This window comes from Propithecus coquereli, unplaced genomic scaffold (genome assembly GCF_000956105.1).
Source record: "Propithecus coquereli isolate 6110/MARCELLA unplaced genomic scaffold, Pcoq_1.0 Scaffold229, whole genome shotgun sequence".
Taxonomy (NCBI): Eukaryota; Metazoa; Chordata; class Mammalia; order Primates; family Indriidae; genus Propithecus; species Propithecus coquereli.
Genome location: NW_012147830.1, coordinates 68,825 through 92,760, shown reverse-complemented (window position 1 = coordinate 92,760; position 23,936 = coordinate 68,825). Strand labels below are relative to the sequence as shown.

The following is a 23,936-nucleotide window of genomic DNA, read 5'->3' as shown; positions in this document are numbered from 1 at the left end:
AACTGTGTCTGACATATAAAAAGAGCTCAATAAATATTCCTTTCTTAATTATAATCTAAAGGTTTTAAAATTATATTTTGTCTCCTCCACTAGAATGCATTATAAAGGGCAGGAACCACACTTTTTATCTGAGTTCAACCATTGGAACCCAATAAAAGTGAAGTAAATTAAAAAAAATTAATGACACAATCTTAATAATACAAGTAGACATAGGAAAAAGGACTAGGAGCAAAACTATTCCCTCTTTAACATGGGCAAGTATGCAGCACCAAACGTTCTTTTAAGTGATAATGACCGAAGAATAGAGAAATGGGAAAAAGTATTGGGTAAAAGTGTTCATAGCACATAGTAACACACATATTATTTACAGATTTAAGTACTTAGCTAAGACAGAAACTAGCCTCTGGTTTATTCCTCTTTGATGTAATTTAATTTAGTAATTAATTACTTTGTGACATTTATTTTGTGACAAGTATTTTGTTGTGTATTAAGTTCACACCAAATGCAAAACTTCATACATCTAATCTGCAAAGGAAGTTCAAAGTAAGAACTGAACCTCTTTCAGTCCAACATGTACTAAATAGCTGAAAGATACATTTCAAAATATAGGATGCATACTAACCTATTGGGTTTGTCAAAATGAACTGTGTTTTTACTTGACAGAGAAGAAGATGGCATTCCTTCTCTTTCTCTTCTGGGCACAGAATTTGGGGAATTCTCTTTAGGAATAGTGGAGTCAGCTTCATCTGATACTGAAAGATGGATATCCTTGCTTTTTCCCTCGTCTGAACTATTTACGACTGGACCCTGTCCACTGTCTTCCGAATCTTTGTGGGGAGACTGATCCAAAGAAGGTTGAACAGAGTCACAAACTGCTGGGATGGAAAAGTGTTCATTTTTGAGGAAGTCCATTTCACTGTAGAAAGAAAGAGAAATTACCAGAGAACAACTGTATTTTTGAAAATTTTGGCAATAGCATAAACCTCATAATGGGTTTAATGCTTTAAAAGTATAACATATTAATAGTAAATAGTTTGGCAGGTGATAAACCTTTTTTACACAATATTCACTGATGCTTCGTATACCTAAAAGTGTAGCCACAAAGTGAGCATAAAAAAGGCCTCATAAACCCTGCTTTTGATTAGCACTTCTTTATTCATTTGCAAAATAGGAACAATACCATCAAACCCATAAGATTTTCATAAGAATTAAATGAAATAATGAATGGGAAATATGTACAATACTAATGTGAAGGGGAAGTAAAGATAATTTTATTTCTTAGTTCGAAGATCTAATCAACTATAAGATAACTACATTGATTCAATAACTTTTTAGGGGGAAAAAAGACATGATTATTTTAAATATATAAAGCAATTATAGAACTTTCTCTCAGAAGTATTAAAAGGTAAAAAAATTACACCTCACAACTGAAATGCTGTTTCATGTATTTATATAACTTCTCATTGTCTTTAAAAACTTTTAAGAGGATTTTTAGAAATGATGATCAAGTACTAACCTTTCAAGTCTTCTGATTTGCTCCATCAATGACCATTTCTCACTATTTAATAAACTAATTTTATCTTCTAATTTCTGTACTAACATGGAGTTCTAAAATCAAAAGAAGAAAAAAACAGAAACTCAAGATCTCACAGTATGTTTTTACATAATTTAAATACTTTTTTTGTGGACTTGACTAGTTAGTTGATATTGTTCACCTCTACAGGCTGGGGAGTTTCAAGGGGTGGAGGAAGGTTGCCTAAAATTGGTGTAAGGGCCTCTAATTCATCTTCTTCCACCCCGCTGGCCACATCCACAAGATCTTTTCCAGTCACTTGATGATTTCCAAAATCACGGTAGAGTTGCAGTAAGTCTGGAGGTTTTGGAATGTTTAATCCTACATCATCCCACAGTTCAAAATCCTAAAAGATGAAAAATATATATGTATATAAAAACTTTGAGGATTTTATCTTGCATTTTTGGGAAGCATGTTATTATTGCTAATACCTTGAAAATCCAACATAATCATAATTTTGTCATGATGTCGAAGTGTATGTTGCAAGTGAGTAATTGCTGTTATTAAGCTTATTTTATAATATATCTTCCACTGTCCAATATTATTCTTGTAAGTTTCCTGACATTCTAAATAGGTTTAATTATCTTAGATGTCAAGATGCTACACAATCTTTTTTATTAAATCTCTCAAAAATGTAAACTCAACTTTAAGGCTTGTGTTAACTTTTAAGCTTGTAAAACATGCTCAAATATTGGCATAAAGCCATAAAATATGTCTAGATTAAGATAGTCTTGGTTCATAAATTGTACCTATTATTTATAGGTTATAAGTAAACTCACTGATGGCATTAATTTTGTTCTTCTTTTATTATTCCAACCTCTATATATTTAGTGTAATCTCTAGTGAGTAAACAAACAATTTAATCTACTTGTCTTCTTGCTGTAGTTGCATGATTTTAACTTGTATTATTAAAAATGCTTCTGGCAATTTTCAGAATCCAAATAGCTGCTCTTTGATTTGTTGTGTAGTAAAACGTTCTTCTTAATTCAATCTAACACAATTTTATGAAAAGTACAAAAAGGCATAGCATCTCAAGCATTCCACAGGCAAAGATTTTTAGAAGAGCTTTATGAAGTTTCAGAGTAATCAGTCGCATGCAAATACACTGTCTTATCATTCTATCTTCCTCTAACATATCAGAACTTAGTACTAATTTGATATAACTTATTTACAAGACCTTCTTTGAGAAACTATGGCATATTCATTTGAATGTTCTAAATGTGATACCCTTAATCCTTTAATGGTTTATTTGAATAATGGCATAACTATTATTGAGGATTAAATCTGAGGCAGATAGGATTACTAAAAGTGGGGGCTTTGGAGAAAACAAGATATAAGTATGAAATTCATATCTGTCTCAATTATTACTGTTATAACTTAATTTCAAGCTTAAACTGGTCATCTGTAAAATAGGTGCAATACTTATTATCTCTTATAAGGGGTTACAATTAAATGTATATAAAGGACTTAACACAGTGCTTAGCCCACAACAATAACTAAATGATCTTTAGCTTTTAAAAAATTATTAAATAAACATTACATATATTATTCAAATGTCCATATTTCTGTTATTCATCCAAAATTTATTACATATTTACCCTGTGCTTAGAACCAGCAATGATGACACTTCCAGTTGCTCCATATCCTACCCAAGATTTCAAGTAGTCTTAGTTAGATATTCTAATAAATTCACTGTGGTATCTCAATATGACTTTATTTACATTTTCCTAATGAATAAAGATGTTGGGAATCTTTTTCATGAGCTTATTTGCCATACAATATATCTTCTTTCATGAAGTACCTATTTAAAACTTTTGTCTCTTCTTTTAAAAATTGGGTTGATTTTTATTATTGAGTTTAGAGAGTTCATTATACATTCTGGATATAAATCCTTTATCAGATATGTTACTTGCAAGTATTTTCACTCAATCTGTGTCTTGTATTTTCATTCACTTAAGAGTGGCCTCCAAAGAGCAGAAGTTATTAATTTTGATGAGAGAAAATTTGACAGAGAACAACATGCTCTTGGTATCTAATCAATCTCTGACCACCTTTCAAGGCTGCAGAGATTTTTTTTCTGTTTTCCTCTAGAAGCGTTATAGGTTTTCAGGATATACATTTAAGTCTATGTTCCATTTTGAGTTAACTTCGTATATGGCATGAAGTATAGTTTGAAGTTCATTTTTGTGGCATATAGATACCAAATTGTTCCAGTACCATTTGTAAAAAAGCACTGTCCTTTCTGTATGGAATTAACTTTGCATTTTGCCAGTTGATCTATGTGTGAGTCTTTGTCTGAACTCTCCATTCTGTTCCACTAATTTATTTGCCTATATATCAATATCATGCTCTTTTGACTACAATATCTTTTAAGACTGGAAGTCAGATAGTTTAAGTCCTCCAACTTTGTTATTCTTCATTAAAGTTGTTTTGGCTGTGCCAGTTCCTTTCCCCTTCCATATAAATTTTAGTCTTACATCCTAAGCGATTTTCTGTGCCTTTGTTCTTTCAATTATTGGAAGACCACTGTTGAAATTTCTAATAATTTCTATCTTTTAACTGAGAAGGATTGATCGCTTACATTTAAAGTGAGTATTGATATAACTGGGTTTAAATCTACCATCTTGCTATTTGTTTTTGTCTTTGTTCCTTTTTTCCTCTTTTTGTGTTCTTTTCGGCCTCTCAATACTATTTCTTACATATTCAAAACTTTTCCTATTCACTCTTTAATTTACAAAACACAATTAACCTAAACTATAACCACAGCATATAATGGTATATTTATGTTAGCTAAATATGACTTTAATGTCTTTTACACAGTACATATCCAATGAAGCTACTATAATAAAAAATAACTAGAAATTGATTACATTTAATTTTTGCCAAATATAGTAAATGAGGGAGTAAATGAACTATAACCTTTAAAGAACTTTTTGTTTTTTTGGAGAAAGAATCACACTGTCACCCCAACTAGAGTGCAGTGGCATCATCATAGCTCACTGCAACCTCAAACTCTTTGGCTCAAGTGATCCTCCTATCTCAGCCTCCCAAGTAGCTGGGATGACAGGCGCGTAAAAGCGTGCTTGGATAATTTTTTTTTTTTCTTTTTTGTAGAGACAGGGTCTCACTGTTGCTCAGGCTGGTCTCCAGCTCCTGAGCTCAAGCAATCCTCCCACCTTGGTCTCCCAGAGTGCTAAGATTACAGGCATGAGCCACTGCACCCAGCCAAGAACTATTTTTGCTAAAAGATCCATAGGAGATTTCATGGATCAACAGAATAATCTTGACTTAAAATAATGACCTCCTGATTTCTATATAATAAACTTGCTGACATTTACTTTTATAAGGTGCAAGATTCACACTGATCCATTAACACTAAGAAGTCAAAATATTACCTGATCATCATTTTCATCTGAAAAGGTTATTGATGTAAGCTTGTAGTTATTCTTCAACAAAAATTCATTGACTAAGAAGTTTAGAGCTCTCTTTTCAAGAGGTTTGATTGGTTCCTGGAAGCAAAATAAAAGACAAATGGAAAGTCATAAGTTTTCCTCCTTCAATATTTGTCCTACCATTTTATGTGGGAGATACTTTCAGATCTGTTACTCACTCACCTGAATTTCAGGACTTGATTTGTAATTTTTTCGTTCCTGTAAAGGAACTTCATGTTCTGGTGGAAGAAAATATAAATAATATTTTACTATTTTACATTTTAAAATATCTAAGCTACTTCTGCATTGTCAAAGTAGAAAAAGTCTCAAAAAAGTTTTATGTACACCACCTGCAGCCTTTGTCAGGTTGGCTCGGAGGGCCTGAATGGTCTCCTTGGCTTTCCGTAGTTCAAATTCCAGGACTGGACAGGGATTTGGAATAAACACACACAGGCATCCAACCAAGAAAAGGGAAACAAAAATAAAAAAATAAAAAGCAAGGATGGGTATGAAAAAAAAATACAATTTGTATTGAAAAACAGAAAGCATGCAATCTTTATGAAACTTGTGAACGCATGCAGCAGAGTTGATTTGCAAGCAAACTGGTGAATGTTTTCCATAGTTTTAGGAGAATTCAGGGGACTATTTTCAAAAGTTCTAGCTGTCTGACAAGGCATAGCTCTATTTAAAAATAAAATCTATGGTACACTCTCATTTAGATAAATAAAAATATTAGTAATCTGGGTACTTCTGCTTTACTTAGTCTAGGTAAAAAATGTAATGAGATGTTTTCAGGTGACATAATTTTAGGGGAAAAAGGTAAAAGTCAGATGAAGCCCAAGCAAATATCCTTAAAACCAAAAACTATAGGATTTTTAAAAATAAAGTTATTTTAAAATGCACTGTCTAGAATAATGTTACAAATCAATATATAGAAAAGTTAGCGAATAGATCCCTTCATTAACAGGTTGAAGGAATATGGCTTAAATATTTAACAAATGTTGAGATGCCTATAAATTTTTCAATAAACAGGCACATGTTTTCTAAAAACAAGCATAGATATGTTAAACACATATCCAAAAAAAAGTTCTAAGGGTTTTATATTAGTTTTCATTTAAAGCCAAAGGACAGAAATAGCATCTCTTTTAATTCCTAATTAATAAAATTCTAAAGCAAATGATTGTGTACATTTCTGAAAGAATAGTTATCTAAGGATACCATGTAAAATTAAGTAAGATTTCAAAGTTTCCTATCATTCTTCTAATAGATAATGTTCATTTTAAGAAGTATTAGTGAATCTCAAAGATTTCTTTTATTACCGCATAGTCTGATTATAAAATAAATATGAATACTGAGGAAATATTTTAACAAGCTCTTTAAATAATGTTTCATAACAAGGAAGACTTAACTACATGTGTCTTAACTGAGAATTTTTCTTAAAATGTATAAATATTGTGAAGAGAAAGAAAACCTGGACTTCGAAAAAATACATTTTTGTGAAGTAAAGCTCTGGGAAAATTAAGTGATCTTTGTCACAAATGGATTTTGAAAAATTACAGTAGTTAAATAGTTCTGCATAAAAACTAGGAAATTAAAGTTTTATCTTAAAGATGCAATTTTTCCCTGGTTGACTAATAAAACAGAAAAAAGATGTCAAATGAGATGATATCAGAGAAAACAAAGCTATAAAAATATATGGAAAGATTAAGATTCACTCAGTTTGCAAATTTTTAATAAAAACTTAAGATGTAATTAAATCACATCTATTACATGAAGGCCAATTATTTTGATGCACAGAATTTAACTGCAGCAACACAGGAAGCACAACTAAAAATCAGATGATATCATATGTTACTATATGTTTTTTGGTAGTTAGCAATGCTGATCTGCAAACATTTCTGTGCAACAAAGTTAAAACATTTTCCCTAATACCTACACTTAGTCTTAAAGCTTTTCTTAAACTACAACTGTACACATTCAGTGTGTAAAATAAGTACCGAATAGGTTTACACCATATGTTCTTTTATTTTTTTTTAAATTTCAAAACTCTAGGTAATTGACTTTGATTTAAAAATACTTAACTATATCTTAAGTAAAATGACTATACATATTATGTTTTTGATATCACTTAAAATTTACTGAGACATATTACAGAACAATTGCAGATCAGAAATGCCCTATACCAGAATGATAGAAATATGAAAAAAAATGAAAAAAAACTGGTTAAAACACAAACTGGGAAAAACTCAAAATTCAATTAGTGAAAGTTTAGGTGACCAAGAGCAAAACATTGAATGATTAAGGCACAGAAAGCCAGAAAAACCCATGTCAGACGGCAAGAATTTATATTTTTATGCACATCTACATATATACTGCCAAATGTCATTAGAAGTTTCCAATGCTTTGAAAAGACAGTGCCTATCAAAATGAATTCACTCTGCTGCATGTTTCTCTTAATATACAATATAGACTTTAAAAGACAAAGGCATATCTTTGAAGCTATACCACATCTCTATAATGGCATAGTATGATCAAGTAATTGCAGTTTTGTGAGTTTTATAAGAAATGTTCTTTACAGCAGTTCTATATTTACAGATATATGAATTTGTCTCCTCTTTATTTAAACATTGGATTAAAGTTCAAATTTAATTATCCCGTAAAAAGATACATTATACTAAACTTCCAAGTATTTTTCAAATATTATAATTCTTCCTAAAAATATTTGAGGATATGTATGACTATAAAAAATGCTGAAGAAATCAACATGCTTGACCAACATGACCAACCTGCTTACTCTACTAGCCCAACCTGCTGAATGCTATTTTACTGGATCTAAAGTAATAACTGCAAAGATGTAGGTGTATATTAATATTACATATTATAATATTACCAAAATAATAATTTAGTACAAGAAACTTCAGATTAGTTGAAACAGGTATTTCCTAACATGGGTTGGATAATACTGGTAGTAGATCAGAGGTACTTCAGTGCTTAAAGATTATGCTTTCATGACTTAGGAGATGTACAAATACATGGAGATACTACCAGTAAAGTGTGAAATTTCAAAGTAGAAATAAAAGATCAACCCTTTGTTGCCTCAACTCAATTTATCACTAATGTTATCTTGAAATACTTGTGAGATTTAATTCATTTTAGTATAAAACTCAAAATATTACTATATTTTGGAGGATCTTTCCCATAACACTGGTCTGAGTCAAGTATCAATACTTTTTCATTCCCATTCCAGTTCACCATTGAAGAGTTTAAATCAAAAGGTCTGAGTCAAGGATTTTGCCATCTCATAGTAGATGTGAAACTGTTTTCTTTCAAATCAGAGTTTCCTGCAGTATTTTTTTCTGAATATAAGGTGATTTGAAATATGAATAGCACTTCCCCATCATTGTTATTTTAGTATCCCAAGAACAGTTTTAGGAAGAGGAAAAATTCTTTTCAATTTTCTTAAGAATATGAGTTAGATATAAACCAATTCCTAAAATAATACAAAAATCCTAAGATAGTACCATCACCACCTCTACTAGGTTTAGAGAATTCTCCCTGCCTATTATAGATGTAAGAAATATACAATAGTTAGGTATGACTTAGAGAGGGATAAGTGAATCAAAGCAAGATACAATTTCCATAGTTTGTAAACATTTCTTTTTCTATTTTGATCTAGTGGGAAGGAAGCATCTTCTGTCCCACAGCCTCTAAAGAAAAAAAATCTATTGTTCTTCCTGCTTGGGTTCCTTTATTACTCATTTCAATGCTGGTGTTCCTCAGGAGTGTCATCCCTGGCCCTTTTCTCTTCATATGCCACTGGGATGATATTCACTTCTGTGGTTTTTAACTATCAGAAGTACTCTAAAGACTCAGAAATCTTTAGATCCTTTTCTTTTTCTTTTTTTTTTTTTTTTTGGAGACAGAGTCTCACTGTGTTGCCCAGGCTAGAGTGCCGTGGTGTCATCCTAGCTCACAGCAACCTCAAACTCCTGGGCTCAAGCAATCCTTCTGCCTCAGTCTCCCAAGTAGCTGGGACTACAGGCATGCGCCACTATGCCCGGCTACTTTTTCTATGTATTTTTAGTTGTCCGATTAATTTCTTTCTATTTTTAGTGGAGATGGGGTCTCGCTCTTGCTCAGGCTGGTTTCGAACTCCTGAGCTCAAACAATCCGCCTGCCTCGACCTCCCAGAGAGCTAGGATTATAGGCGTGAGCCACCGCGCCCGGCCTAGATCCTTTTCTTAACACACAGATCTACCCAATTATCTCCTGGACATGCTCTTTTGAATGTCTCATAAGTTTTGAATTTGATCCTATCTAAATGGATTTCATATTTTCCTCTCAAATCTGGTCCTCCTCCTGCAGTCTCTTCCATAATGGCACCACTACCTACCCAGCTGGCCAAATAGGAAACCTGGAGAGTACTCTTCATTTATCCCTTGCTTTACTCTCACTTCAATTAAACGTCCAAGCCATATTGATTCCAACCCTTTAATAACTCCCTAAATAACCATTCATCTCCATTTGTCTCTGTAATTGTCATAGTTCAAACCCTTATGACTTAACATATAAATTATTATAATAACCTATTACCACATTAAAAGACTTGAAAAATCCTGCAGAAATCCACAATTTTCTAAACTTATCTGACAATGAAACTTTCTTGTTTTTTTTTCTCCCACTTTTGTTTTTCCCCTAGGAAACTAACATTGTCATGAAATATACTTTAGGACATGTTAAAGACAAAAAAACCCCACCCCCAAACCCACACAAATTTAATGAATATAAAATCACTTTTATTTTTAGCTTAAATATAACCTCTTGTTACCTTTAAGAACATTTGAAAATTTAAGAGGTACATTGTATATGCACTAAGTAATAGTAGTTTTATTCAATAACATATAAAAAGGCTTTTACAAAAAAAAAAATCACCTAGATTAAGCTCATCTTGGTTTGGCATCTGCTACTATTTAAATCATTTTTATATGAAAATGTACACTTTATATAAAAATAAATTGAGAAATGGAAAATAACTAAAAGAAAACCTTTTAAAATTTTACTTCTTTTAATAGAAAATGGCAAGGAGAGGGGCATAAAGTGGGGATGGTTAATGGGTGCAAAAATATAGTTAGATAGATAGAATGAACAATATTTGATAGCACAACAAAGTGACTATAATCAACAACAAGTTAGGATATACTTTAAAATAGCTAATAAAAGAGTAGAATTGGAATGCTCCTAACACAAAGAACTGGTAAATGCCTGAGGTGATGCATACCCCAATTACCCTGATTTGATTAATTCACATTGTATGCCTATATCAAAACATTACATGTACCATATAAAGATATACAACTATAAGGTACCTATAATAATTGAAAATAATAAAAAAAATGGCTACGTGAAATAGTCTCATAGAGGAAAGACAAGATTCTGCTATCCACAGGAATATACAGATGAGTTACAGCTATAGTCTGGTACTAAAAGATATATTGTGAGCTTTGGAATAAAAACTGTATGTGTACACATCCTGATCTTGCCCCTTGCTATAAGGAAGCTACTGGGCAAATTTCTCAACCTTGGTAAACCTCAGTTTTCTAAGGCATAAAATAAAGATTTCATGACATATTTTGTAGGATTGTTAATAAGATTAAATAAAATATTTTATATAAAGCACCTAGCACAGAGTAAGTGCTCAATAAGTATTTGTTCATTTAGAGATACCTTCCTCTTTGAAGGAAAATCTGTACAGACTTGAAAAAATAACCAGATTTTTAAATTTAGGAGAAAGGTGGTAAAATGTGCTGAAAAGAAATGCAGTATCTGTCTCATAAACAACAACTGATTAAGGGTCGGAGAAGACCTTTCATCTGCCTGGTAGGGCCATGAACTCTTTACTGTGTTATCTATAACCAGCTTCCATCCAATACTGGTACAGAAAAATAATAAAGAGATTTTCCTTCTTTCTTAGATGCTTCCTCATTCTTAGTGAGTTTTGCATGTGATTCAATGACAAATGACATATCTTTTCTGGATTATTGGTATTTCGATAAGCTTTTAAGTTACTACCAGTGATTAGCAAAGAGTCAAATTTTTTTAGAAATGGGAGTTGTGATTAATTGAAGCTTTTTAATAAAGTTCCATCCACATACTCACATACTGGATTCAATAACAGGCTATGGTACAAGAGCAGTAAAAGACTGAAAGGTTTTCTCTTGGGATAACATATGTTCTTCCTCCTTCCTCCTCCCTTTTCCAATGAAGATGGAAAGACAGTATTTATTTATATATGAGCACAATACAGTAATTAAAAATTACTTTATCACTCCAAACTTAGAAACAGTACATTCTTTAGATTAAAAATGTAAGGTCAAAACTATCACATACTAAATACATTTCACTCTTAGTTGCATAAGTCTGTGGGTTATCCAGGTCCACTGCTCTTTGTTAATTGTCTCTCAAAAACCATTTAGATCAGATAGAGATATCAACCGTTTTACTCTGAGTTCTAATAAAAAGTTAGACAGGGAATGAAAATGTTATATACACAGTGATATTTGGTCAGAGGAACTTCTTGTTTCTTCTTCTCTTCTACCTATATTGACATGAATAATTAACAGATTGTTCCAAACAATTAATGACCATAAATTTAAGTTAAACATTTTGCTTTTACATCAATGTTTTCCCCTAATTAGAAGTACTAAAATACTCAAATGATGAGAATAATGAACCTCTTCAATTTGACTCAATATAAAATGTAAGTTTTCAAATGGAAATTAAGGAAAAAACCATAATTATGTAGCTAATTTCTGGGTAGGAGTTATTTTCTAATATGGAACAATTTATACAATAAAACAGTATACAAAACTAGATATATTTAGTCTCTAAACTAAAACACCATATATTTAATATATAACATTAAGTACATAATATCTAATTATATATAACAATGTTACCTGACAAGTGATATAATTAGTAGGATAAATTAATCCTAAAATTATTTGAATAATTTCTATTTGAATTGCTAATTTTCAGATATTACTGATATGATCTGATGTTTTGTTACGGTTGTCAATAAATGGTGCTCATGACTAAACTCTGATTTGATATAGGGAGCCACATTAAACTATTTTTAGTGACTTCTCTATTAAATAGATACTGCTATTGGTTATACTGCTGATCCTCTCTCTCAGTGTCTGCTGAATTAAAAACAATCACTATTTTTTAAACTCATAATAATACTGAGATTTAAAAATAATCACTATCTCTATCTTGAGCAATGAATGAAAATCATTTATTGGTATGTCATTTTTAATTAGATCAAACCTAATCTTTCATGCCAAGAGGTAGCATATGGTAGAGTTAATTGTGGGTTCTGTTCCTGTGTTATCTGGATTTGAATCCTAGCGCTGCTACTGAAATCTTATATAATTTCTCTGAGTGCCTCACTTTCCTGGGGAGGGGAAGATGATGATAATTCCATAATTTAATAAGTTAATATATATTTAGAATAGTGTTTCGAAAGGAGCAAGTGTTATATAAGAATTAGCACTCATTTGTATTCATAATGACCATGACGGGTAAACATTTGGTAGGTTTTAACAAACTTGTTCCAGTAAATGAAAGAAAAATTCAACAAAGATGTTCAAGAGAGGAATCCACCTTCCTGTAGATCCACATTCCTGTTCCCTGACACCCTATTGCCCTAACAGGTCCCATCTGTGCCATGTGGCATCCCTCCTGTTCCAGAAGTGTCTACCATTCTGATGGAGCTCAAAATACCTAACTGATATATCTGTCTGCTTATCCAACGTCTTCAGAGCCAAAGTCTTATGAAAACTACAATTCCTGCAAGGCGCTCAAGAATGACCTCAATGGCAGGTAGCCACAGCCTTGAGACACCAGAAAGGCACCAGATATTTACAACTAAGGACCCAGGGCTGCTACAAGGGTGAATTCCAGGATGGACCCCCAGCAGATTCCAACTGGGCTTATCTGGCGTAGGCAGAACACACGGTATAGACTGGTCCTTTTAAGTCCCTACAGATCCAATGGTGATGCTTAGAAGGCAGGACTGGTGGGGGATGGGGATTGGGGAATGGGAAGGGAAGGAAACTGAAATGAGCAACCAAGCAATCAGAAAGGATACTGTCCTTCTTACTAGAATGGCAAGGGTCCTGAAGGCCCCTGCTATACCAAACATTAACCCTTTATTTTATGGATCATAGGAAAGTCAGGAGTTTCTGGGGACATGCTGTGATGGTGGGGGAGCACCCAGGAAACTCAAGGCAAAGTTTTATTCACCAACCAGCATGGAAGTATTTCAACCAATTTTTAACAATCAATAGGGTTGTACTGGTATACATACCTGAATTTCATTCCTGGTTTGGAGGATCAAAAAATGAAGCTTAGGTTCAAGCCTCATTATACCATGGCTAACTTAAGCCTGTCTTACACCAGTTTTACAACTGCTTGCTTGTAAACTGCTGGCTACAAGCATAACTCAGCAAACTGTAGGTGTATATAACCAGAGACTCACAGTACCACTAGAAGAAGAAGATGGGGTATCCCCAAACTTATAATAAATCAGTAATTAGTAATACAACTTTGTAGAATAACTATATACATTATATTCACATGCCAAATTTTAGAAGGAAGAGAATTCCTCAAGTCATTTTATCATTTCTGGAACGTCAAAGAATCCAAATCTATCTTTACAATCTTACCTGCCACTCTCTCATCTGCTTCCCTGTTACCATCATCTGAATATCTTGCAAAGTCTAAAGAATCAAGGGTACTGATGCTCCCAGCTCGATCTATAAGAGGAATATAAAAGAATAAGCAGAGTTTTATTTAATTGTCAAAATAAGGGACTGAAATTCAAATACCTATGATCATTTCCAGTTAATATTATGATTCTAGTATCTAGGAATTTTCTTTTAAAACAAAAGATCAAGATAAAAATGATCATACCACTCAAACTACTTGAAAATAATCAAGTTTCCCTGTCCAAATCCCTAGCCAGCCCCTGAACAATGCACACACAGTGCACATTGCAAATAGCCCAGCTAAAGACAAAAAAAGAAAACAGAAATTTGAGCTACCATTCAAGAAAGTTTGCAGACTGAGTCTGAACAAGTGCCTACTGAAAAAATAAAACAACATTCTGAAAAAAACAGAACAGAATCTACTCTTCACAACCTGACACACACATTGTCCACTATACAGTCCAAAAGTATTTGATATACAAAAACCAGTAAAATGTGATCCATTCCATGAGAAAACACAATCAACTGGGACCAACTCCCAGATAATAGAGATGTTGAAATCACTAGGCTAAGATTTTATAACAGCTATTATAACTATGCTCAGTGAAGTAAAAGAATACTTGTACACGATGAATGAAAGAAATGGACAGTATAACAGAAAACTATAGATTATAAAAGAATGCCAATAGAAATTCTAGAACTGAAAAATAAATATCTGAAATTAAAAATTCATCATATAGTCTAATAACAGAATGGAGAAGACAGAGGAAAGGGTCAGCAACTTTAAGATGAATTAATGGAAATCATTCAGTCTGAAGAATGGAGAGAAGAAAAAATTGAACAGAAAGTTAGCAGAGCTCCAGGGACCTGTGTGAGATGATAACAAAAGGTCTAACATATGTAAAACCGAAATCAACAATAGGTGAGGCAAGAGGTGGGGCAGATACAGATTCAAGGTGAGAGCGCAACAGAGAGTAAATAAAGAGAACAGAAACTTAGGCTCATCACAATCAAATTGCTGAAAGCCGAAAATGAAGAAAAAATATTAAAAACAGACAAAGCAAAACAATACATTTGTATGGGGAAACAATAATTTTAGTGACTGCTGATTTCTCATCAAAAAACATGAAACTGAAGGCATCCAGATTAGGAAGGAAGAAGCAAAACTATTTCTATTCACAGATGACATGATTTTATATAAGAAACTCTAAAGAATCCACTAAAAATCAACTAGACCTATTAAGCAAGTTTTTCAAGGTTGTAGAATACAAGACCAATACACAAAAATCAATCAGGGTTTTTATACACTAGCAATGACCAATCCAAAATTAAGAAAACAGTTTTATTTCCAATAACATTAAAAAGAAAAAATACTTAAGAATAAATTCAACAAAAAAGTGCAAAAATTATACAGTGAAAATGACAAAGCATTATTAAAAGAAATGAAAGATGATCTAAATCAGTGGAAAAACATCCTAAGCTCGAGGATCAGAAGATCCATGTCAAGATAGCAATATTCCACAATTAATCTTTAGATTTAATGCAATCCTTATCAAAATCCCAACTGTCTTTCTCTCTTTTTCTTTGCAGAAATTTAGAATTTGATTCTAAAACGAATGGAAACAGGCAAACAAAAAAAGTCTCAGAATAGCCAAAACAATCTTGAAAAAGAATAAGGATGAAAGACTGATGCTTAATACAAAGCCATAGTAATCAAGGTAGCACCATACTGGCAATGGGATATAGATCAATGCAATGGAATTTAGATTCCAGAAATAAGCCCTTACATTTACGGTCAGTTGGTTTTTAACAAAGGTACCAAGACATTTCAATGGAGATAAGAAGTTTTTTCAACGAATTGTGTTGCGACAACTGGATATCTACATGCAAAAAAGGGAAATTAGACCAGATAGCAAAAGTGGGTCATAGACCCAAATGTAACAGTGAAAATCATAAAATTTTAGTAGGAAATTAGAAACAAATCTTCATGGCCTTGGGTTAGACAATGATTTCTTAGATAGAACACAAAAGAATAAGCAATGCAGTAGGCAGAAAAATGGCCTTTCACAGATGTCCACATACTAATCCTTAGAATCTATGACTATGTTACCTTGCATGGCAAACATGGAAGGAGGGCTGTGAGCCAAGGAATTCAGGCAGGCTCTAGAACCTGGAAATGGCTTCCCCCTAGAACCTAAAACCTGCAGAACTGCCATTGCTTTGATTTTAGCCCATTTAGCCCAACACGAGACCCAGTTTAGATTTCTGAAGTATAGAACTATAAAGACAATAAATTTGTGTTGCTTTAAGCTACTACATTTTTGGTAATTTTTTTAACAGTAGCCATAAGAAACTAATACAAATGATAAACAAATGAATTGATAAACTGGATTTCATCAAAATTAAAATTTTTTGCTTCAAAAGTCACCATCAAGATATTGAAAACACAATATACAGTATATGAGAAATGTTTGCAAATCAAGTATCTGATAAGGAACATACCTACAAGATATAAAGAACTCTTACAACTCAGTGAAAAAGACAGTACATTTTTGAAATGGGAAAAAATTTAAACAGACATTTCTCCAAAGAAGATATAGAAATAGCCAATGAGTACAAGGAAAGATGCTCAAAACGGAAATGATACTCATTAAAGGAATAAAAATCAACCCCACAGTGAGGTACCACTTCAAACCCACCAGATGGCTATAATCACAAAGATTCGTGTTGCAGAGAGAAATGGACAAACTGAAACCCTCACACATTGCTGGTCCAAATGTAAAATGGAACAGCCACTTTGGAAGTTTGGCAGTTCCTCAAAAAGTTAAAATAGATTTACCATGTGGCTGAGCAATTTCATTCCTAGGTATATACCCAAGAGAAATGGAAACATGTTCACACAAAAACTTGTTTATAAATGTTAATAGCTTTATTCACAGTGGTGATAAAGTACGAACAAATCAAATGTCCATCAAATGATGAATAGATAAATAAAATGTGGTATATCCATACAATAAAATATTACTCTGCTATAAAAAAGGAAGTACTCATACGTGGTACAAAATAGGTGAACCTTGAAAACATTATGCTAAGAGGCCAGACACAAAAGGTCACAGTGTATGATTGTATGACCATTTACATAATATGCCCAGAAGAAGCAACTCCACAGAAATACAAAGTAGAATATTAGTTGGCAGTAGAGGAGAATGGGTAGTGATTGCTAATAGGTACAGGGTTTCTTTTGGGGTGATGACAATGTTCTGGAATTAGAGAGTGGTGATAGTTCACGATAAATACACTGAAAACTACCAAATTGTACACTTCAAAAGGGTGATTTACAGTAGATGAATTATTTGCCGCATTAATAAAAAGACAATATGAGTGTTGGCGAGGGTGTGGAGAAACTGGAACCCTCACATCTAACTAGTGGGGATGTAAAATGGTACAGCCACTTTAGAAAACGTTTTCACAATTCCGTAAAAGATTACAAAGTTATGATAGGATCTAGCAATTCTACTTCCACCCAAGACAAATGAAAATATATGTCCACACAAAATCTTGTACATTGATTGTTTATAGAAGCATTATTTACAATAGCAAACGAGTATAAACAACCAATGTCTATCTAGTGATAAATGGAGAAATAAAATGTGGTATGTAGATCAATACAATGGAACGTTACTCAGCAATAAAAAGGACTGAAATACTACGGATACATGCTACAACAATGGATGAACCTTGAAAACATTACACTAAGGCAAAGCAGCCAGTCGCAAAAAACCACATTATTGTATGAGTTGCATCTATGTAAAATGTACAGAATAGGCAAATCTATAAAGATAGAAAGTTTGTCTCTATGTAATCTCTACAGAGATTAGTGCTTTCCTAGGGCTGGGGGATAGGGGATGAATAGGGTGTCTGGTAATGGGTAAGAGATTTTTGGGGAGCTATGAATATACTCTAAAAGTAGATTAGGTGATGGTTACACAATTCTGTAAATATACGAAAACCCAATGAATTGTACACTCTAAATGAGTGGATTTGAAGGCAAATCTTATCTCAATAAAGCTATTAATTAAAAATGGAACATCTTTAGAGTGCTATGAGAAAAAACTGCAACCCAAATTCTATATCAGAAAAACAACCTGTCAAAATGACAAAAATATAGTATGTCAGAAGATGACCAAGTACTATGCAGAAAAGTCAGGGAAAAAGGGAAATTTAATTTATATAAAAAACATCTCAATTCTTATTAGATCGTTGCGATACAGTTTTGTTTTAAATGGATAAGAAATCCCTATGGGATCATTGAGTAGTATTCCTTAAATTTGTTTCTTAGATCTAAGTTCACTATCAGTGACTTTCAGATTCTATGGGAGCCATGGGAAGGCTTCAATCAGAAAACATCTTTTTTAATTTATTTTTTGAGACAGGGTCTCGCTCTGTCACCCAGACTAGAGTGCAGTGGCACAATCCTAGCTCACTGCAACCTCAAACTCATGGGCTCAAGTGGTCCTCCTGCTTCAGCCTCCTGAGTACTTGGGATTATAGGCACGTGCCATGATTCTTGGCTAATTTTTTAATATTTTGTAGAGATGGGGTCTTGCTACATCCCAGACTGGTCTTGAACTCCTAGCCTCAGTGATCCTCCCTGCCTTGGCCTCCCAAAGTGCTAGGATTATAGGTGTGAAGCCACCATGCCCCGCCAGAAAACATTTTAAACTGAGCCCTAAAAAACAGATGTCCACTAAGTCAACAAATGAGGGAAAGGCATTCCAGGCAGAGGTAAAGAACAAATATGTGGTGGAGAATTCAAAGTATAGACACATTGTGTGTGAACAGTACAGTTATTTATTTATTTATTTTTTTTGAGACAGAGTCTGACTCTGTTGCCCTGGCTAGAGTGAGTGCCCTGGCGTCAGCCTAGCTCACAGCAACCTCAGACTCCTGGGCTCAAGCGATCCTACTGCCTCAGCCTCCCAGGTAGCTGGGACTACAGGCATGTGCCACCATGCCCGGCTAATTTTTTCTATATAGTTTTAGTTGTCCGATTAATTTCTTCTATTTTTAGTAGAGATGGGGTCTCGCTGTTGCTCAGGCTGGTCTCAAACTCCTGAGCTCAAACGATCCGCCCGCCTCGGCCTCCCAGAGTGCTGGGATTACAGGCGTGAGCCACCGCGCCCGGCCAACAGCACAGTTATTAATACAATGTATAAATGCTACCAAGGGGCAGGCAAATCATGACTGCTGAGGCTAGCTAGGTTGTAAAGGACGAGAAAGGACAATTTATCTGCTTCTATCTTAAATTTTATACATGTAGAACTTTTTAAGGGTGGCATATCTAGCTAATGCAAAAAAGAGACAAATTAATGGCTTTGTCAATGCTTTTATTAAACCATGTTACTTTATACAGTACGTAGTGATACTTAGTGATATATCTTATCTAAGGGAATGGATTATCTGTGTTCAAAAAGCACGATCCTGACAAATGAATGCAAGTTATAGGAATATAGATTTAAACTCCACATTGGGCTCTCCCAACTCCTTTTAAAACAATTAGTACATGCCAATAATTGAAATGGTTGACTCTTCAAATTGGGCCATGTCATTATCAACGTAACACTTACCTATATAACCCTATTAAGTGAACTAAGTGAAATTCTACACATATCACTCTTTATATCCAGAGAAGCATTTAATTTCCCTATAGTTTGATTATATTTGGTAAGTAATAAAAAGTTAAGTTTTAAGACAGCATGAATAAAAATGACAGAAAATCAAATACTACAGTACTCATTAAATGCAGTTTCTTTTAGCATAAGCCAAGAATTATCAAATACAATAATCACGGGAGTCTTAAAAAGTTCACATAAAATACGGTCTGGACCAGGAATGGTGGCTCATGACTGTAATCCTAGCACTCTAGGAGGCAGAGGATGGAGGATTGTGTGAGGCCAGCTTGAGCAAGAGCAAGACCCTGTCTCTACAAAAAATAGAAAAATTAGCTAGGCATGGTGGTGAGCGCCTGTAGTCCCAACTACTCGGGAGGCTAGGGCAGGAGAATCACTTAGGCCCAGGAGTTTGCAGTTGCAGTGAGCTGTGATGACACCACTGCACTCTAGCCTGGGCGACAAGCAAGACCCTGTCTCAAAAATAACATAAAATTAAAATAACATAAAAGTAAAATAAAAATGGGCTGAACTCAGGAACACTACTCAGCAATTTAAAAAATAAATACAAAAAACTACTGATATTTGCAACGACATGAATGAATCTCAAATGGTTTATGCCAAATGAAATAAGGCTTATATAAGAGTACCTATAATTTCATTTACATGAAGTTTTTAGAACAGCCAATAGTAATTTATGTTAGGAAAAAATCACAGTAGTGGTTCTTGTGGTGAAGGGCTAGAAAGGGTAGGAAATGAACTTTCTTGGTTGATAGTAAACGTTCTCTATATATAGAAGTTTGCGTTACTACAGGTGTATAGTATTCATTTGTCCACACTCATCAAATGGTACAATTAAGATTTATTTATTTTACAGTCTTTAAATTTTACCTCAAAAAAACCCCACAACTGTAAAATACTGAGCTCTAATTAACAATATGCACGCTAAAGTATTTAGGGGAAAGTGTACTGATTCCTACATCTTAATTTGAAATACATAAAAAATTAAGATGGATTGTTGGACAGAGAGAGAGTTGAAAGGACAGATATGAAATAAAGCAAGTATAGTTAATGATGGAATCTAGGTGGTGGATATATGGGCATAATATTCTTTCAACTTTTCTGTAAGTTTTGAACTTTTCATAATAAAATATTAGAAAAAATAAAACTGGAATGTACAGAGGGGAAAAATGGGCTAACATTGATCAAGATCCATTAATAATGAAATAGCTGGAAAATAGCTATTATTTCTTACTGTCTTAAATAAACAAACAAAAATTTGGGGTGCTTTCCTCTGTTTGAAATTGAACCAAAGCCAGATAATGAGTCACTAAAAGAAAGAGAATAAATGTCACAATATAGTGGATAAACTTTATAAGGCTTTTTACTTAGACCTTTTAAATAGCTGAAAATGGAATAATATTATAACTACACAGCAATAAACCACTGAGCTATAAATATGTCTACTTGGTAAATAACTAATATATTATACAATGGAGTTCCTGGATCACTATATGATAACCAAAATTTCCTGCTCTTTAAAGCAAAATTAATCTAACCACTTTCCTCTAATATTTTTTGCACACCTTAAAGAAGGGTGTTTCCTTCCAATTATTACCAAAAAAAACATGTATTATAAATAATTACAGAAATGAAGGTACATAGAAGAATAAAGCATCTCAATCCTACTAAAATCGGGGATCAGATCAATATACTATTATTTTCCTGAATTTCTAAATATTCTTTTTTGAACTCTTTTTTCCATATCTAACTATAGATATTTTTATAAAAACAGTAAAACTATACATACAATTTTATATCTTGCTTTGTAAAAACTTAAAACTTAAACTTAAATTTCCTTAAATAGGAAATTTTTAGAATTTGCCATATTAAAGCTACTGATACATATTGCTGAACTGCTTTCCAAAATAAGTGTACACAGCAATTGGAATTCCACCAGCAGTATATAATAGCAGTTTTTCAATGCTCAGTATTATTTTTTATCTTTATTATAAAATTTTGTTTAATTATGAATCTCTTTGATGATGCATCCTAGGCACGTCTTAGTTTCTCATTAGCTATTCTGATGTCTTCAACCTGTATATGAAAACATATACACCCAATAGGATGAACTTTTATCAGTCAATCTTCTGGTGTTATGATACCAGCCTTCACTGTTTTATTCCTGACGTTAATGTAATGTTAAGTATGATGATAGCTGTTAATTTCAGATAAATATTTTTTATTATGCTAAGTATCCATCTACTGCTAGTTTACAAAGTCTATCTCTTCCTCATTCTAATATTTTAAATCATATATACATGCATAGATTAGAACTTCTTTGGTCATGATACATTATTTTTCCATTTAACTATTACTATTTCTCTAAAAATCTTCAAAAACTCATTTATATCAATACAATAGGGAGTGTCTTTGGGGAAAGCAAATACATGGTAATTTTCAACTTGGAATTATTATGGCTATTGAAAAATATTTTCTAAATATTTTTTAAGTTCCAAGCCAACAACTTTATATTTTCCAAGAAAAAAAGCTCTGATACCTTTTAAAATTATAGCAACTATGATGTCATAAAAGAAAAAAAATCTCTTAATTCATTAAAATCTTGCCAGAAAAAAATTATTTATGGAAGAAAGTAATTTTAACTTTGACTGGACTAACCTGTAACAGATTTTGTAAGTAAAGTGTACTTTGGCTCTTAAGACTACTAACAGGTTATATTAATATTATAGCTCCAAGGTAAGTAGGCTTCTTTAGATTCAGCCATAATTCTTTTCCAGCACAAGCAAATGCCTTTTGTGTTACAAATGTTCTAATACAAAAGAGAAAGAGTTTGGAAAAATTAACCTCTTTTATTAAGAAAGAAGTTACCATATTCTAATGTGAAGTATTTTAACTATGAACATTTCTTCAAATACCAGGATGCTTGTTGTGTAACTTAACTTTTTAATAATTCACTTTATAACTCAGAAACTAATGGTTGGTGCTTTCATCATAGTTGTCAAACCAGTAAAACCTTTTCATAAGTTTTATCATGTCTGAGAACTAAATTCATTATACACAGTGTGACTATAAGACATGCAGATTGTTTTTATAAGTATTTTTATTTAATATTTTAGTACTGATGAAAGAATGCACTTTTACTAAAGTTAAAAAAATTAGTCTCGAATCCTTGAAAATTACATGGCACTTTAAGAACCAAATGCATCAGAAAAATTGACCACCTCTGACTGATAAAAAAGTATTGGTTAATTCAATTTCCTATTTATTGAACAACTACAGTGTTCACTACCAAGTCACTGACAGAAAGGTATAGCAAAGTATCAAAGTATCATTTTTTTAAAGAACATAGATACATAAGTCCATGTAAGCATGTTTGTGCATACTCACACCTGCATTAAATATTTTTGTAAACATACACAATTAGTTGTTAATAGCAATGGCCTCTGAGGAGCGGAATGTAAATTTTTCAGTATATACTCTTCTCTGTATGGTTCAAACTTTTTTTGTTTGTAATTTTGATATTTTCTCCCCATAGTTATTAATACATTTAATACATACTTTCATATGGGTACTTCATAATTAAAAAATCATGAAAGTACCCAATTCACAATTAAATGGGGGGAAAATCAAGCAGATAGCTTTAAATTACAATTCTTTCAGTAAAGATGATTTATTGAACCACACCTAAAAAATCCTGTCAAGACAAATAACATAGAAAGAAATATAATATATAAATATTGGCAAGGTGTGGTGGCTCATGCCTATAATCCCAGCACTTTGGAGGCTTAGGTAGGAGGATTGCTTGAGGCCAGGAGTTCCAGACTAGCCTGGGCAACAGAGCAAGACTCTGTCTCTATAAAAAAATCAAAAAATTAGCTGGGCTTGGTGGCATGTGCCTGTAGTGTTAGCTATTTGGAGGCTGAGGCCAGAGGATCGTTTAAGCCCATAAACTTGAGGTTATAGTGAGCTATGCTTGGCACCACTGTACTCCAGCCTGGGAAACACAATGAGACTCTGCTTCTTAAAAAAAAAGTGTGTACACATACACACATACACACACACATATCAATAAATATAAAGATATTACTAATAACAAATTTACTTTAAATTATATTTAACCTGAGATTGTATATAAACATTTTAATGTTACCCACTTAAGGAAGGATCTCAGAGATACATGTCCAAGAAGGAGAACCTATAAAGCTACTCTAAAATATGAAAGCTAAAAGGAATAAGACTAAGTATAATTTTCTATTTTGGAAATAATATAAAATTATATTCCGATGACAATTAGAAAGTCATTGTTTTCTAGTGGATGGGTTAAAGTACGTTACATTTATTTGAAGAAGATATGTGCTTTTATGTTAAAGGATTGAAATGGTTGTTTCTTCATTAGATAAATTAAGTTTTAACCCTTTAAAAAATACTTTTGTTTGGATTTTCATGTACCTCTGTGTCAATAAATCAAAAATAT

The 23,936-nt window shown here is 32.8% G+C and overlaps 1 protein-coding gene across 3 annotated transcripts in view; it reads right to left on the bottom strand.

Moving 5' to 3' along the window:
- Positions 1-23,936, bottom strand: part of KIAA1468 (KIAA1468 ortholog) — a 138,532-nt gene that overhangs the window by 105,511 nt on the left and 9,085 nt on the right. For all 3 annotated transcript variants that reach the window (XM_012645285.1, XM_012645287.1, XM_012645286.1), the window contains exons 2-8: positions 13,731-13,820; positions 5,355-5,426; positions 5,188-5,243; positions 4,969-5,082; positions 1,716-1,919; positions 1,517-1,608; positions 623-916 (exon numbers count right to left, since the gene is read on the bottom strand). In XM_012645285.1, the coding sequence (XP_012500739.1) occupies positions 623-916; positions 1,517-1,608; positions 1,716-1,919; positions 4,969-5,082; positions 5,188-5,243; positions 5,355-5,426; positions 13,731-13,820 (922 nt within the window). The remainder of the gene's footprint in view (positions 1-622; positions 917-1,516; positions 1,609-1,715; positions 1,920-4,968; positions 5,083-5,187; positions 5,244-5,354; positions 5,427-13,730; positions 13,821-23,936) is intronic.